The sequence below is a fragment of the Agaricus bisporus genome, assembly GCF_000300575.1.
Source record: "Agaricus bisporus var. bisporus H97 unplaced genomic scaffold AGABI2scaffold_5, whole genome shotgun sequence".
Classification (NCBI taxonomy): domain Eukaryota; kingdom Fungi; phylum Basidiomycota; class Agaricomycetes; order Agaricales; family Agaricaceae; genus Agaricus; species Agaricus bisporus.
In genome coordinates, this window is record NW_006267368.1 from 2,198,713 (window position 1) to 2,214,906 (window position 16,194).

General features: G+C 46.6%; 6 protein-coding genes across 6 annotated transcripts; 5 read left to right on the forward strand and 1 right to left on the reverse strand.

Moving 5' to 3' along the window:
- Nucleotides 1-444: 444 nt before the first annotated feature.
- Nucleotides 445-1,250, forward strand: AGABI2DRAFT_118337 (hypothetical protein; the record flags this gene model as incomplete). The annotated part of the gene is made up of 3 exons (XM_006461383.1): nucleotides 445-543; nucleotides 591-784; nucleotides 842-1,250. The coding sequence occupies 3 exons, from the start codon at nucleotides 445-447 to the stop codon at nucleotides 1,248-1,250; spliced, it is 702 nt and encodes a 233-aa protein (XP_006461446.1).
- Nucleotides 1,251-2,031: 781 nt separating this feature from the next.
- On the forward strand, nucleotides 2,032-3,420 carry AGABI2DRAFT_192951 (hypothetical protein). Its single transcript, XM_006461384.1, has 4 exons — nucleotides 2,032-2,313; nucleotides 2,373-2,563; nucleotides 2,616-3,034; nucleotides 3,109-3,420. Exons 1-4 carry the CDS (start codon nucleotides 2,206-2,208, stop codon nucleotides 3,195-3,197), a joined length of 807 nt encoding a protein of 268 aa, XP_006461447.1. The 5' UTR covers nucleotides 2,032-2,205; the 3' UTR covers nucleotides 3,198-3,420.
- Nucleotides 3,421-4,192: 772 nt separating this feature from the next.
- On the forward strand, nucleotides 4,193-5,014 carry AGABI2DRAFT_70125 (hypothetical protein; the record flags this gene model as incomplete). The annotated part of the gene is made up of 3 exons (XM_006461385.1): nucleotides 4,193-4,276; nucleotides 4,329-4,516; nucleotides 4,567-5,014. 3 exons carry the CDS (start codon nucleotides 4,193-4,195, stop codon nucleotides 5,012-5,014), a joined length of 720 nt encoding a protein of 239 aa, XP_006461448.1.
- Nucleotides 5,015-5,992: 978 nt separating this feature from the next.
- AGABI2DRAFT_192954 (hypothetical protein) lies at nucleotides 5,993-6,934 on the forward strand. The gene is made up of 4 exons (XM_006461386.1): nucleotides 5,993-6,376; nucleotides 6,428-6,535; nucleotides 6,563-6,569; nucleotides 6,599-6,934. The coding sequence occupies exons 1-2, from the start codon at nucleotides 6,034-6,036 to the stop codon at nucleotides 6,454-6,456; spliced, it is 372 nt and encodes a 123-aa protein (XP_006461449.1). The 5' UTR covers nucleotides 5,993-6,033; the 3' UTR covers nucleotides 6,457-6,535; nucleotides 6,563-6,569; nucleotides 6,599-6,934.
- A 3,120-nt stretch (nucleotides 6,935-10,054) lies between these two features.
- AGABI2DRAFT_70402 (hypothetical protein) lies at nucleotides 10,055-12,334 on the forward strand (the record flags this gene model as incomplete). The annotated part of the gene is made up of 13 exons (XM_006461387.1): nucleotides 10,055-10,177; nucleotides 10,234-10,263; nucleotides 10,319-10,355; nucleotides 10,409-10,472; nucleotides 10,576-10,723; nucleotides 10,773-11,160; nucleotides 11,219-11,241; nucleotides 11,291-11,323; nucleotides 11,377-11,542; nucleotides 11,637-11,763; nucleotides 11,824-11,879; nucleotides 11,932-12,047; nucleotides 12,107-12,334. The coding sequence occupies 13 exons, from the start codon at nucleotides 10,055-10,057 to the stop codon at nucleotides 12,332-12,334; spliced, it is 1,539 nt and encodes a 512-aa protein (XP_006461450.1).
- A 463-nt stretch (nucleotides 12,335-12,797) lies between these two features.
- On the reverse strand, nucleotides 12,798-14,603 carry AGABI2DRAFT_205241 (hypothetical protein). The gene is made up of 6 exons (XM_006461388.1): nucleotides 14,517-14,603; nucleotides 14,275-14,468; nucleotides 13,704-14,220; nucleotides 13,472-13,647; nucleotides 12,978-13,418; nucleotides 12,798-12,923 (listed from the first exon to the last, which is right to left on the reverse strand). The coding sequence occupies exons 1-5, from the start codon at nucleotides 14,574-14,576 to the stop codon at nucleotides 13,022-13,024; spliced, it is 1,344 nt and encodes a 447-aa protein (XP_006461451.1). The 5' UTR covers nucleotides 14,577-14,603; the 3' UTR covers nucleotides 12,798-12,923; nucleotides 12,978-13,021.
- Between the last annotated feature and the right edge of the window lie 1,591 nt (nucleotides 14,604-16,194).

Consider the following 16,194-nt stretch of genomic DNA (forward strand, 5'->3'; position numbering starts at 1 on the left):
GTGCTTCTTTTGCATCTTCCATGCCGCAAGAATCGCCTCGTGGAAACCTAAAATTAGAATGCAAGACTAGCCTTCGGCCAACCCTCAGCCTCCTTCAGCAAGTGGAAGTCAGTGAATTCGCCCGTGGCTTCGTATAGATCTCTTTAGGAACCGACTAGACCTCTAGCGCGAGTATTTGAACAACCCCTTATCCAGACTGTAACCGAATCTATATTTGACTTTTTGTCTATGCTTGTGACTACATCGTGGGGGCTTCTTCAAACCTCAAGGCAGACGAATGTGGGAGGAGTATACCCACCATCTTTCCCGAGATGCCCTAGAACACGTAAGATCTTTCTCTTCAGGGATATTTAGCTGTAAAATCAGCAAGGCGTCTCCTATCTTGTCTGATTGACAGATACCACATCTCATCTCATCGCTTGGAGCCAGCAATCCTATCTTTCCATGTCGGATAGCGACGATTCATGCACTCAACCGACGCCTACGGACACTCTTCGTCGGCACGAGGACTACTACCTCCCTGGGGGGGATCTACATCTTCTCGTGGGTAACTCATCATGTCTGGCTACTCAATGTCGAAACCACTGCAGGTCGGACGAACGTGTTTCCGAATCCACTCGTTCTTTTTCCTTAGGGAATCCTTGTATTGGAAAAATCGCCTGGCCGGGATGGCATCTACAGGAATGACTCATGAACGTCCCGGTTTCGATGAAAACACCGCATTGCACATTGAAGGAGTTGAAGCCGAGGACTTCGCCCACTTCTTACAAGTATTTTACAATCCGTACGCTTTTCACTTTCTCATACAATCGAGTTCTGAGCGTATGACCCTCAATTATAGGCGGTACGATACTTATAATACGTCGTTAGCAAATTGGGAAACAATACTCCGATTGGCGACCAAATGGGAATGCCCGAGGATACGTGAGATTGCTGTTGACCACATTGACAAACTTCCCGGAGTCAGGGACGTTCAAAAAGTCAAAATATATCGTGATAATCAAGTATCCCAAAGTCTCATAATCCCGTTTTACATCGCCCTTGCGCGTCGTTCAGATAGCCTTGAACGAGCCGAGTTTCAATATCTTGACAGTGAGGACCTTCATTACATCGTCACAGCGAGGGAGATGCTTCGTGCTCCCACCCCTGAGGGTGGTACTCGCCTTGCGAGTCCATGTCTACAAAATAGGACTGAGACGGGATCCCTGCAACTGTTTATGGGACGTCTACGGAAGAAATTCAAACTATAAGATCAGTGAGTGGGTTTTACTCTCTGGCATCCTCATGATATCCAGGACCTGATGCCTTGCTTGTTTAGTTGGTGATCTAGACGCTTCACGATTATAATGTATTTATAACATCCCGGAAGTGGAGGCTGAATTCACTGGGGTGTGAGTTTGGGTTCCAGTTTCAGAGATGTAGCCCGGGGAGTGAGACTATATCTGAATACGAGTCGTGAGTGAGCTGGTCATATCAAAGTAGTTGTATCTAGTTTTTTTTTCATTTCTTGACAATGTAATGTATTTCTTTGATACGAAACGCGAATGTATTGACTTTATCCTTTTGTTACTCCTGTCTTGAGAGCGTTTCGAACGGTCAACCTGTAATTTACTTGAACGGATCTTGGGGTGATCCCATCAAACCTTGTTGGTCTCTAGTCCGCAGCTTGAATGTGGATCATGACATGGACATACCGCTTGTCATATCCTTATGTTGATGTAATCCAACACGTTGAAAAGGTATTTTCTGTCATGCCTGCCATATCGAAGTGTCTCGAAGATTCTTACTTTAGATATCATCAAACATTCCTACCACCAACGCTGATTCACGTTTCCTTAAAAATCCGATAATCAACCCAATGCTCCGCTTCGTCATCGATCGTTAGCCATCGAAAAGTGTAATAAACGCAGAGCCGTTCATCTTGCTACTTCTAGAAGATTAAACGGCGGCGATAGAAGCCCATTCAGGCCATTACGATACAACTATTGCCTAGTACCGAACACCTCATCATCATCATACCCTGATTCTACAACAACACCGAAATTAACGAACATGAGGCAGATGAATCAGCCTATGCCCTGCACCGCGGCCGCCATCGCTCTGGTCCAGCTTGTGGGGAATCAATAGATAACAACTTGATTCATTCAATCTCTGTCTACCCCGTCACCCACTTCACTACCTTCATTCACCAGCCCACCATCCCTCATGCCTCCGAAACTCAACGAAACAGGGAAGAATGAAAATGATGGTCGAAGTCCCAGTCTAGCTCCTCATACGGAGTATTATATCAAAGGAGGAGACCTGTATATCTTGGTAAATCGCTCAGTCTGCTTTGCTCAACTTCGGGTTGCTGAAATATATTCTGTTGGCAGTTGACCCCGATTCTGTATAGAGTCCATTCACATTTCTTCATTCGAGAATCGAAATTTTGGAGGGATGAGCTTACCGGACCAAGTTCTTTGAAAGAAGAACCTTTGCGGAAAGGGAGCACCAGTTCAAGTGCGATCATCCTGCAAGAAGACCCCCAAAAATTCGACCGTCTACTCTGGATATTCTATAACACGTACGTGGGATCACTTTGTTATTGAAAGTTCTGGCACTTATTATATGGTTAGTCAGTTTGGTGATTATTCCAAAGCCAATTTGAAAGACTGGATTACCATCATCGAGTTTGCGACGAAGTGGGATTTTCCTCATGTCAAGGAGCTGGCCATTCGTCATATCCAAACTCATGAAATGGATCCGATTTCGCGAATAAGGCTTTATCAGGATAATAAACTCCCCGAGAAATATCTATTCCCGCTCTATGTCCAAGTCGCCTCGCGAGAGGAAGTCCTCGGACTTGAAGAATCTCGAATATTGGGACTGGAGACGTTGGTTCTTATTCATCAAGCACGAGAACGGCTTCGATCTCCTGTCCCGGCGAATAATCGTATGCTCAGCCCAATTCGTACGGATCTTAAGCCTACGGATGTGGTCGAGATTGTTTCTGCGACGTTCAATATTTCGTTTGCAGATATAAACGCAACTCCAGGTGATTGATTGACTTTCATAATCTAACCACCACCTGCGGCGGGCTGACTAACATCCATTTTGCTTTTGTTGCAGGCGCTAACGTCGATGGATCGCCGCCTTCAGTGAATGGCAAAGGGGAACCCCTTAAAACAGATCCTAAGAAACCACCGAATCGACGATGAGCGATGAGATAGGGCCGTTTTTCTGTTTAGTTTGGGGCTGGTATTTCTTACATAGGAGGAATCTCCGATCGGTTTGCCATGTAACTTGTTTTGTCTTCATGTTTGTCCATTAGTACGTGTATTTTGCTTTTGTGTCATTACGGATCGTATTTCCTTGTCTTTACTCTGTACGATAGTAACGTTCTGGAAGTATCTTGAAATAATCTTTTGACTGCGCATTGACATGAGGCTTATAATCAACCAATCAATTAATCAATATTTGCTCCCTGGGTAGCAATTACCTGTTGATCGATTGATCAGAGCGCTCAACATTTGGTCAATTGATATTGCTCTCTCTGTTCGGATGACAGATATAGGGTAGATATGAAACAGTAAGAATAGCTGTATGTATTGTGAAATGTGAAGCACTCCACGTTCCGCCTTTTGCCATCATTATTTTTAACTTTGCTTCGATGATTAGATCAATCTTTTTCGTTGAAGCTGAATTGACCTCTGCCCTGCACCAGAACTTTCCATGAGCCTTCACCCAAGCGGCATCCAAGAAATTACTATGCGGGAATACCAGGAAGGTTGAATAGGCTCGAGCGTTGTCGGAGACTGAAATCACTTCTTCCCATCAGAGCGGAATTAATATGTATGAACCCTTGAACCCGACGCATTCTCTCAGTCCACTTCGAATCCAGGTCTCTGCCTCACCTGGGATCTTGCAGATGGAATTTATGATTTCAAGACGTATTCAACCGTGCAACACGACAAGGAATGGCGTTATACTTACGTCGGGACACTTCAGACAACGCTCAGGGTTACCTTTGCCTCGTGTCGATCGGGTAAAACTCAGCTTTGTTGGCCCAAGGGAAAAGGGTGAAAACGCGTCGGAGTAGACAACGTGTTCAGTCACCTACACGTGTTGCTCACTGTTGTTTGGATTCAAATACCGAGCAGCTCCTTCATCGATCTCTATCCCACTCCCTCACCCCCTCTCCCCTACTCTCGTTATGGCTCACCTTCATGATTCATCCTTTCGCTCTTTGACACGTTATGAAGAGTATTATCTCGCTGGCGGTGATCTGTTCTTCATGGTATCTGATACTTCTTCTCAGTTGTTGGCCTTGTGCTAATCGCGGTATATAGGTGGATCATCACATGTTTCGGGTCCATCGGTACTTCTTTGAACGAGAGAGCTCATACTTCAAGGGAAAGCTCGCGACACCGCCGTCTCCTGGCGCTACGCGTCAGGGTACGAATGAGAGTAATGCGATTGTCATAGACGATGTCAAGGCCCATGAATTCGCAAGGTTCCTTTGGGTTTTCTATAACCCGTGAGTCGCCATATTCAAATTTCTGCTTAGTTTATTCAACTTTGACATAGAAAATATTCATTGTACCACGCTTCTGTCGCTGACTGGGTCGCGATCCTGAACCTCTCCCATCGATGGGCGTTCCCGGAGGTCAAGGATTTAGCTGTACGTGAATTAGAAAAGCAATCCATGGGGGATGTAGACCGGGTCGTTGTCTACCAAGACAACAAAGTGGATCTAAACCTGCTGATACCCTGTTATGCGGCGTTATGCGAACGCGACGAACCGTTAACAGCGCAGGAAGGTCGTCGTATGGGAATTGAGACCTCACTTACTATTGCACACCTTCGAGAAATGGCTCGAAGATCACCCAATGACTGCCGCTCGCCGGCGCCGGCAAACTGCCACGGAAAAGATCTACTGTCAATTGTACGGGAGTTGTTTGAGATTCCGGCTCCTTTGGAGGATGATGTGGCCCCTGTGACACCACTAGGTGGACCGGTGATAACCGTCCTATAAATTCTTTGTTAGCTTCTTTCTAATGAATTGTTCTACTTTCTAGTTCATACCCCTCCCCCAGAAACAGCAAACGGTATCTCAATCACGATCAACGGACCTACCTCGACAACGGGAGACGCAAGTACAGACGGAGCCACAAACGGTCACCCCGGCACCAGTACGACCGATCACTCCGCCTCCACAAACGGTACCGGCACAGGCGCCCCTCACCCCGCCTCAGAACCCTCTTCCACCGACCCCACCAAAACCGGAACGGCCGCAGGTGCAGGTGCAAATGCCCCTCTTACCGGCGCTGGGCAAAGTCCAGCAAACGGACGACCAGTCCCGCCAATCAACACCCGCGTCCGAAACCCCGGTAACGGAAACGCCGACTCAGGGGTTGAAGCCAAAGACAAAGAAACCAAAGAAGGGAAAGAAGGAGGAGACACCGGCGACAGCTGGTTCGAAAACGCCAAAAACCGAAGAAAAGGAGGCAAGCGGCCCACCGGCAACTGAGGACGTGTTGAAGCAATCGAAGGTGGAAGAGAAGAAGGGTGAAGGTGAGAGTCTGGCGGCGACGAAGCCAGAGAAGAAGGCTGAGGAGGGTGTTTCTCGAGAGACTCAGAAGGAGGCTGGTTCCTATGACGCTGCAACCGCCGGGGAGGTGACTAAGGCGAACGGTGCTTCAACCACGGACGTTGTTTCTACCGATTCCACAGCTGTTGATCCGACAGTTAACGCGGGAACTAAGCCGCCGCTGGCGTCCAAAAACCCCTTCACCGCTGGATCCCCGACGAAGCCCCTCAACAATGGTGACTTTCTGAAATCTCCGCAGGAGAAGTCCGCGTCTCCAGGGTTTCTTCCGGGCATATTTAAATCAGCATTTTGATTCCGTAGTTTGAGTGTCACTATCACATTACATTTTCACATCGTCCCGCATTTCACGCGAATATATGATTTTTACGACTTTTCGGACGAAATCATTCCGGCGATCAAACAGGCATAATTCGGAATTCGGCCGTGGAAGAATAATTCAAACAATGCTCAACACTACCTACCTTCCTCATGCCCTCTATTCCATCGCCATAACCTCAATATCTATCCATCTTGTCGGTCAGAAACGCACAATAGCTGAGGACCGTGCGCGTATTGCAGCGCGTATCTCTACTCTTGAATCAGTAGCGGGGCAGTTGCGCGATGGCAAGCATCTTTCACTAGAAGAGCTCGACCGGTTGCAACGGTTGGCGCGTCCGCCTTCGTCCTCGTCAGCGGAGCGCGTACAACCAATAAGGGAGGAAATTGGGTGGAGGGAAACGATATTTGGTCGGAAAAGAAGTTTGGAAACTGAGATGAGCGAGTATGATCGTCGGGATTGGGAGAAAGGTTTGTCTGTTGGCTGAATGGTTCTTAAGGCATCACTGACTTGTTCCTCAGTTCGAAAGGAAATAGAGAAAGAAGCGTAATCTGTGTTATTCCAATTATAAATGCTACCAACGTCTTCAAACGTCCTTCATCTATTTCCGACCCTTCTTTTTTTTTTTGGCCTCTAGCAGGGATTTTAAAACATCAGGTAACTCTGACTTAGGTGACTCTGGCATATACGAACCAGCGGCTCCCTGTGCTCGCGCTATTTTCATCGCTATCTTTGTTCCAACTCTTTCCAATTCTTCGTCGCTTAATTCTCTCTCCTGACTGACGATTTTGTCGACCAGTGGCTCTATCCAGTCTTCCAATTTATTTTCCTTTGCGCACAACAAAGCTTCGACGAGGTCTCCATCGAAGAAGATGTTCTTCAGGTTTCTCGCAGCCTTCTGTCTGACCTCGTCGAGTTGAAATAATTTGCTCAATCGCAGGACGGTCTGCCACTGGTGTGAGCTTAGGTTTTCAGGCTCGTTGTAGTGTCTAAAGGACGCCATTGAACTCTCATATGGTCGGGTATGGTGATAATCCATTGGCTTACCTCGGATAAACCGCTCGAAGCAACTGCAGAAAATCGTCTTTTTTTATTTCTTCGCCGAGCACTACCAAGTCGTCTTCGTTATCTGTTCCTTGACGAACAGGCTTCATATCCGCTTTTGGCATCAGAAACAAATGTCGGGGAACGCGAAACAGCGTATCCTCGACCTTGAACCAAAACTTTGAGTGCATATCATCCAATGTCAAGGCATATCGACCACATACCTGGAACGTCCGGAATGAGAAGTAGAAATTGGGATCCCGTTGGGTCTCTGTCATGGCTTTGGTTGATTGACTGATAGGTACGTATCGATTTTTTCTCAAATCTTTTGTAAGTTGCTGACCACACAACGAGAAAAGACTAGCAGCTTCTATTCGATCCAGAAGGCATGCAGCATGGGATCAGATAGGTGAACGTGACCGTGCCTCGAGGTACTGCGCAGAGACTTCTTGATCGCCGCTGTGGATGTGAGTGTTCTTGATCATTACTTTTGTTACGGAAGTGATCAGTGAAAGTTCGAATCCAATGCAGGTGGATGATCCGAAAACCGCTTCAAGCCTCCTTCTTTTCATAAGGCCATTGGCGAACTTTGCAAAGTGGCGAAGACGTCGCGGGGGGTTCTGTTGAAAGGCTGTTTATCACAAGTATACCAGTCAATTGCAATCCTAACCACAATAATTGTGGCTATCAGGCAGCTGGAGCGCGCTGGTGGCGAGACCACAACTGATAACGGCGACTGAACCCAAGCAGCAGCTTTTACTGGCGGCTGCGCGAACATGACAGAGGCTGTCAGCATAATTCCGCAGCTAAATTGGAAATATGACGACGTGTGGGTGCGTAATCATAGTCTACTAATCGACTTTTTCCGCTGATCTGATGACTCTCGGCCGGTAGGTTGTTTTACGGCCAATCCCAAGTGCAAACTTATCTCCATTATTGAACAGTTATGAGACCCGTCAGGTTCTCCTTCAGTCCCTCTCGACCGGCACTGATATTCCGGTGTATTTGGCGCGGGCACCAGTATCGGTGTTTCATCTGATTTTCTGCTCTGGACCCGGTCGCCTTACCCTCCTGAGTAGAATCACCTGGAACAGATGTCGATATCATTCCGTGTATTAATAACCACGCGAAAACCTCCGTGGCACTTGAATTCGATATCAGGCCAGTGTGTTGTCAGCCGCGACAATCACGATTAAAGTCGCAGTCCTATTTCCAGTTGACCACAGTGAAGGAGACGTGGACCCTGCACTCGGCGGGCGGTTCATGATGCGCGGTTCTACAGTAAATTTTAAGAATAAGAGGGTATGATACAGGTATGATATAGATACATAATGATATGTCGGCACTTGTATTAACCCGTCCAACTACCTCATAATCTGCCATCTGCCTAGCTGCCCGGCCCCCGAACACCTCTTTTAGATCAAAGCGAAATTGGTATTGGTGGACAGACATCCCATTTCCGTCACTATCAGAGGATCTGCGGGTGCGTCAACATAGCCAGGCACACATCCATCCAACTCTAATTTGCCCATAAACCTGCACTAAAAAATCGCTGTCTACATGCCAGCCTGTCCTATGGGCATCGAATTAGTGGTCAAGGGTTAAAAATACAATGATTACTCGCACGATGAATCCATGGCAATCACGGACCTGATCATCTGCCTATCATTTCAATTGCGAGAAGATCAACGAGATCTGAGGCCTGAGGCCTGGGATCTGAGAGGTATTCCAGCCAAATTACATTTGGCCGATCCTGGTGGGCCGTATGAAAGAGTCACCTCTACTAAGGCATGATTGCTAAGTGGATCATCCGGCGGCCGTCAGAGTCTTCAGACCGCGAAGCCTGAGATAAAGTGGAAAAGTGGACGGCAGTTCAACTAACTCTCTTTTTTGGGGATAAACTGAGGACTACGAGAATTTTTGACTAGCAACCTGGCCCGGTGCGCCGGACTCTGCGGACTAATTGGGCGGGAGGGAGTCTGGCACCAGCCCAACAGACCAGAGGTTGGCGCCGGCTCATAGGGGCGCTCTCAGGGACCTGTATGGTCCACCTTTCGGTCTTGTTTCTTTCCCGCTTAGCCTCTGTTTTCGGTTTGCCCGGTTTGCCGCAATAACGACATAAGTCAGCCGAATCTTGTCACCACATTGGACATTATATGTCAATGTAACTTACTATGGAGATACCCATCAGACACAAATATACCTGCGCTCACGGCTGATGTAGCAGCTTCGCGTCATTAATGTTGACGTTGAGTAATGACACTGTTGTTCGGTGAAAAGAGGATAGCCGGTTTGTCCCGGTGAGGCTACATATTGAGCTGTGATTGTGCACGATATCTCTCCGCCAACACAGCGTTGATATTTTGCTGAGCTCAGATATCTCCCGGCCGATATCATATAGAAGCATGAAAACACTCAAAGAAATATACATATCTTGCCGTGGGTATTCGATGCTTCTTCAATTTTTATTTGATGGGAGATCAGACTTGTGCTCAGTATGGTTTTGCTACGGGATATCTCAGGGTAACTACCGACGCCCTACATTTGTCAAGACAATCCGCATCACTAAACACCGGTTACCCTCCAAGCCACCCATTTCTGGCTCAGAAGCAGGCTGTGGCGGCTACTTAGGATTTCCGGAGACAACATGTTCCCACTTAGACACCTTGTGGACACCAACAGGTTTCACGTGAAGAACGTGGAGAGTTCTCAATATATAGTCTGCGCCCGGTGATCACTTTTGTCTTGCCACGGAATTTCCCATTTGTTCTTCTCAGCCCACCATCCTCCCTGATGTTCTCTCCCGGAATCGAGTTCATCGCTCGTACACTCGCCCGCTGCCTCGTCGTTTGTGTTGTCGGCTTCGGAGCCCTGCTGATTCTCTGTGATTTTCTGGGCATCTCGGTTCCTCTATGGGTCCTCGCTTCCTGCAGCTTCATACTCTACATCGCTCAGTTGACTCTGAAGCCTTCGTTGGAGGCTCGTAAGAATGCCAGAGAGGCAGAGGCCCAAGGCGCCATATTGCCGCCGAACGTAGAGGAGTCGGCGGTAGAGATCTACAACTCACTCGCGGAAAGCGTCAAAAGCGGTTACATGTGTACGTGATGTCGTGCTTAACAATTCAACGATGGTTATTTAATTCTTATATCACATCAGTGGATGCATTCTTTAACTGGGGTCAGAAGCACGGTACCACTTATAGATTCACCATCGGTGGGGATGAGCGGGTGCGTAATTCGATCGCTTTCGAATGCAATTAGCCTCTGATGGACTATACATCAAGTATTTCACAACGGAACCTGAGCACATCAAGGTCTTTCTTCAGTCCACGCTACACCATTGGTAGACATACTAATAGACTGAAAAAGGCAATCCTCGCGACCCAATTCGCCTCCTTTGAGAAAGGTGATCATGTTAATTCACTGCTGGTTGTACGAGTGTTTAACACAGAACGTAAGGTCCCGCAGTGTTCAATCAGATGAAATCCCTGCTTGGCGCTGGCGTCTTCAACTCGGATGGTGAGTTATTCTTTGGATATTCAGAACAAATTTGGTAATGGATAATTAGGTGAAATGTGGAAGTTAGTGATTCCCAAAAATGTGTTATAGCTCCCTCCTCAATTCAGTTTTGCGCCCAGATTCCACCGCTCAATCACGCGGCCATTCTTCAGCAGAGAAAGAATCAGCGATTTCGATATCTTCGATCGTCATGTCGAAGACGCCCTCAAGCGGGCCAACGAACGACTGGCAGAAGGATACCCTATTGACTTTCAGGTGCTGGCTTTCTTCTTCGACCAATTTAATGCTAAATACCCGAACTTAGGACCTCGTTTCACGGTTCACCCTCGATTCTGCAACCGAGTTTCTGTTCAACAATGACGTGTGCTCCCTATCTGCTGGTTTACCCTACCCTGCTATCCCTTCCCCCTTTGCGAAACAGAACTCCGAGGCATTCCAAAACCATCCTTCGAATTCTTTTGTGACAGCGTTTATCGGTGGACAGGATCAGATAGCGGCCCGTAGTCGCTCTGGCTCGTTTTGGCCATTGAAAGAGTTACTCGGCGACGTTATAGTGCCTCTTAGGAAGGAAGTGGATAAATTTGTGGACCCATTTGTTCAAAAGGGTTTGAGGCGTAAACAAGATAATGAAGCAGGTCTAAAAGCTAATGACAATGAGACGCTTCTCGACTACCTCATTCAGCAAACGCCTGGTATGTTCCCATATTTTGACGCAAGTTCGTTCATCATATTAACGTGCTTCTCAAACAGACCTTGAAGTCATCAAGGATGAGGTTGGTACCCGCTACGTTCTTGCCAACGGTCTTCTCACATATGTATCAGCTAGTAAACCTTCTCGTCGCGTCCCGGGATACAGTGAGTGGCATTACCATTTTTAATCAGGTCCAAAGTGTAAACTGTACCGACAGACTGCATCGCTCTTGACGTTTTCGTTGTATATGCTGACGGAACATCCTGAAATCCTTCGTCGCCTCCGAGAAGAAATTCTGTCTGCAGTTGGACCTAAGAGTCGACCATCTTATGATGACATCAAGGAAATGAAATACCTCAGAGCGTTTCTCAATGGTGCGCCAAGTTTCTCGCCTTAATGGCCGTGGTCTGATACTTTGATTCCAAAGAGGTCTTGAGGTTATATCCTTCTGTGTGAGTATTCACACCCGAAATTAAGCGTTTCCGCCAACCTCATTATGTGAAATATCAATTAGTCCCATGAACGGCCGTACGTCAGTTAAACCTGTTGTGGTAGCTCCTGCTACTGGCACTCGCAGTCCAATCTACATCCCAGCGGGTAGAAGGTGTGACTATCTCACGTTGCTCACGACCTAAATTGTTGACCGCCTAAACTTATATTCTAGATTCGCGTATTCCGTGTTTTTAATGCACAGGCGCACGGACCTTTGGGGTCCGGATGGTAAATATTTTCCCAGGCGGAGTCCGGCGTCTTCTAATTCTAATTCCACTAGCCCTTGAATTTGATCCCGATCGTTTCTTGGATGAACGGTTGCACAAATATCTCGTCAAAAATCCCTTCATCTTCACTCCCTTCAATGCCGGTCCGAGAATCTGTCTTGGACAGCAGGTAAGTGGAATTCCGGTTCAAGTTTAAAGAAATTGATCTTTTATGTAATGCATCTATAGTTTGCTTATAACGAAGCATCGTTCTTCCTTGTCCGCTTACTCCAACAATTTTCTTCGTTTACTTTGGCTACGGAATCACAACCCCCGGAGTCGTTACCTCAACAGGCATGGGCTGGAAGGCCGGGTCCACCAGGACGAGATAGGATACGTCTTGCCGCTCATTTGACTATGTATGTTAGGGGCGGACTATGGGTGAGGATGGGAGAGGCCGGAGAGGCAGATATATAATGATTAATGGTCCCTGATGATGAGGGTACTCTCTTATATTTAGATTTATATGGCTTTTTGATTTGTCAAATGTGTAAGATTGCGACAGATATAATATGAAATGGGTTCATCATAGCAGCACTAACTTTATAAGCCGAAGGCCTTTATTGACAACAGTCTGGGTACAGCTATCGCCCTTTGAGGGCTAGAAAGAGAAAGCGACAAAGTGAAGATTTCTAATGTTCAGGTACTATCCTCGCGCTTTATTTTCTAGTGGCGCAACAGCGCCAGTCAAGTATACATCCAAATCGATTAGTTGAAACCACCGTAGTGGTGCTTGATGATGACGACGACCTTTAAAATACACCATTGACTGTCTTACCTAGTGTCTACACTTCATTTCACCGACGAGCCACAACTTTTCAGTGAAAAGCCCAAAAGTATCCTTAGTCTGAAACATTTTCTTAGATGATAACAGTGGAAATATAGTGAATGACACATTGTTTAGCAAAGTAAAGGTCCGTTCAAAACAGCGATATTGATTAAAAACGGTGCTTCAACGTTCTCGTAATTTGAAGATGAGAAATTGGGGAATCAAAGAGCATTCAGTCTGTTGTGATCATTGAATTCGATTAAAGAGAGTGATTGTATTCTGAACACTTACATATTCACGATCAGTGAAGGACTGTTCGTTCCATCCTGCATATTTCATAGTAGTGGTGCTAGTCTATCAGACAGAGAAATGTTCACTGATAGTTCACCACGTTCAGGACGTATGTGAGTAATTTGACCCTTGTACCGATGGTATCGGGTATGACCTCGTTCACGTAGGTCAATAGCTTGTACAACATGTCGCATGTCGAGGGTCTGATACTCTGAAGCTACGAGAGGTTGCTCGCGGGTGATAAGCGTTCGCATACCCTCGGTGAACCACGCCTCTACCCCTAGATCTTTAGCTAGTCGCAGTTTTGTTGCAGATGTTCCGAAGCCGAGTTCGGTCAGTTTATCAACAGCAAGCTTCTTGACTGCATCCATTTCCCACCTCGATGAAAGTCGCAACACTGAAGCCCACTCCTCTGAAGTACGTTGATACGTGATTTGGGGTCTTCGCTGTATGTCGGTCATTTGCACTGGAACAATACAATCTACGAGGCTTACGGAGGGAAGAAGAAACGTAGCAGGTTCGTGAAGTCGGTAGAGCTTATGTCGCTCGAAAGTACACAAGGATTTTCGGTATCATATTTTGCAAAACCCAACTTCTCGAAACGGCGTCGAAAAATTGGAGAGTGCTGCGTGAAAGGTTGGTTCGATACTTGGTAAAGACACTTTCCCAGCTAATTCAATTAATTATTCAAAAGCCAAATTCTGGGGGCTGAATCAATCAACTGACCTTAAAGACCGCCGGTTCGAAGTAAAATTCTCCAGCTCTTAAATTATCACAATCCTGCGATTGTGCGTCAGGTCCATCATCGTCTACATAAGGAGCAGGATGAGGGCAGTCAAATACGACCGAACTAAGGTCCACAACGATAGCCCCACGAAGTTTTAACTCCCAGCGTGATATTGTAGTGGCTTCGTTAGAGTTGTAGTAATTGTCCACCGTGTCCATAAAAACGGGATAACAGGTTTCCCGGATAGCTGCAACAGCTAGGAATGTGTCCTGATCAAGCATCAGGTATTCCCATTCACCAAGTGGTTCACTGCGTCGAATCAGCCTCTCCAAAGCGGGCTGCATCCATTGATTTATACCGTATTCTTTCGCCAAGTTCCACTTGTGAGCAGGATCGTTCTCGAGGAGCGGCTGAAGCTGATTAATAACTTTGTTGCGGATAATCTGCATGTCCCACTTCCTGGCAAGCTCAAGCAATGTTATCAGCTCCTCTTTGGAATGACCGAGATGCCCTGGTCTGCCGCCGACGAGTTCAGACGAAATTCCATCTTGTAAAAATTGATACACTTACCCATCGGGATTGAAGAGGAACTTGAGCAAGAAACGGAAGGGTGTAGCCTTGATTTGTTGGAGGATTATGGGTTTAGAATCCGCGGAGCCTTCGAAATCACTATTTATGGATTGGGGAACCTGAAGCATATCACGGATTATGGTGGATTCTTGAGATAAGTATTCGCGCGGGATTCTGTATAGTGTATCCTCAACCTGTATCTGCTCATGAGCCACCAATCATGATCAATCAGAGGGGGGTACCTGAAAGATAAGGGGTTCGATATAGTAATCCATATCGTTGTGTAAATCTGCTGTAGGCATGATAATCGCCGGAAGAGTGGATGGAGTGCGTTGAAAGTGGGGGGAAAGGTGGGTAGGTGTCCAATTTATAAGCGCGACTGGCCGATGTGTATTTGTTGAACTCGTGGTCGAGAAGGTTCCGCAGCGGAATGATGGAAATGTTCTTTCTAAACATTAACCCCTTCCATGAGGGAAAGCGAAAGGTAAAGAACAATCGAGTAGTTTCCACCTGGCCAGGATCGCCAGTAACAACGTAGCATCGATTTTCCACAGAATCTTTGAACCTTGAAACAAGGGTGAGACACGCCGTGCATGCATCATGGATCATGAGTGAAAAATAGAAGTTCCTGATAATCACCACGTTTCTGGGCGTGTTCTTAGCTTACGTTGTTCTTCCAACGGATATCACATACAATATAGTATCTCGTCGCAAGTGAATAGTTAACGGATGCTGGGGAGGCATTACTGAGAAGGGAAGGTTTCGAAGTCCTTCAGCGACACCCATGGGAATATCGTATTCTTTAGGTCGAATAAAATTCTGAGCTGGCAGACGCCCATATGCAAGCTGTACTTGTTTAAATTATTGGTTTCTCCCATGAGAAGAGGAGGCATCTCCACAGGCTTTGGATTTATCTGATTGAAATTTAGTAGTATTGTTAAATGAAAGCACATAAACTTACAGCCGAAAGAACACCTTAAGATGAACAGGCAGACAGACCAGATCTTCGAGTTTATAGATAGTTAACTTTGCACGCTTTCACGCGTCAGAATATAATGAAGCGTGTGGCTGGAGGCAAGTCAATAGACGGCGAAGGGTTACTTATAATAACGATGTCGGCCTGAAGGCTGTTCTAACGAGCTCCATTCGGGGGAGCGAGTAGAAAGTCGTATCTGATTAGACCTTTCCGTTTGGGCCCCTTTCATGGACATTGTGCATTCAGCGACTCGCAGTGCGAAACAAGCTTGAACGGATTTGAAAATGGAGTCGAGTTTTCTCCAAGAGAATCCGGAAACGTATCTCTCTGGCCTAGTGAGCTATCGAGCCCTACTCCGCATGTTGAAAACGGTGAACATGACGTACAAACAGCCTTTCAAGGCTTTTGTTCTAGATTTAAGTCTTGCCAGCAGGTAGGTGACTGCCACGTTGGAGGTCCAAGTACGAGGTTGCTCTCCACATAAGTCGGACGTAGATGCAAAGAAATGGTAAAAGAAGTGCTTGAATATGCACATATTTCCATTCATTACAGATTAGACCAGCCCTGGCCTCAGGATTAGGAGGGAGTATAAGCAAACATTGTTGGGATGCTCAGGGCAACTCCGAATCGCACGTGCCTAGGCTACCGGCAAATTGGCTTATGCCCCCACAACAGCCATTTCAAAAGCAGTCATTCTGAACAACTGTTCCTCGCTTATCTTGTCACCATGTCTAAATATTTCTTCCAAGTTTTTTCGGCAATGTTGATTTTTTGCGGACAAAAATCTATGCTTACAACTCTGAACTCAGGAGACCAACATGATCCACCACGGGATGGTGACGGATATGTAAAGCTTTTTCAGCCTTTACCTTAACGGTAACTCACACTTCCACGATGTCAAGCTTAGTTCCGAACAATTAAACTCGAGCGCTGTAATGCCTCGT

Bases quoted from the DNA above. Each gene is read 5' to 3' on its own strand.
- AGABI2DRAFT_192951 (XM_006461384.1), top strand. From the start codon at position 2,206: ATGCCTCCGAAACTCAACGAAACAGGGAAGAATGAAAATGATGGTCGA. The intron at 2,314-2,372 runs GTAAATCGCTCA...TTCTGTTGGCAG, and splicing joins GAGGAGACCTGTATATCTTG to TTGACCCCGATTCTGTATAG. The intron at 2,564-2,615 runs GTACGTGGGATC...TTATATGGTTAG, and splicing joins CTCTGGATATTCTATAACAC to TCAGTTTGGTGATTATTCCA.
- AGABI2DRAFT_192954 (XM_006461386.1), top strand. From the start codon at position 6,034: ATGCTCAACACTACCTACCTTCCTCATGCCCTCTATTCCATCGCCATA. The intron at 6,377-6,427 runs GTTTGTCTGTTG...CTTGTTCCTCAG, and splicing joins TCGTCGGGATTGGGAGAAAG to TTCGAAAGGAAATAGAGAAA.
- AGABI2DRAFT_205241 (XM_006461388.1), bottom strand. From the start codon at position 14,576: ATGCCTACAGCAGATTTACACAACGATATGGATTACTATATCGAACCC. The intron at 13,648-13,703 runs GTCAGTTGATTG...TAATTGAATTAG, and splicing joins TCGAACCGGCGGTCTTTAAG to CTGGGAAAGTGTCTTTACCA. The intron at 13,419-13,471 runs GTAAGCCTCGTA...CATACAGCGAAG, and splicing joins CTACGTTTCTTCTTCCCTCC to ACCCCAAATCACGTATCAAC.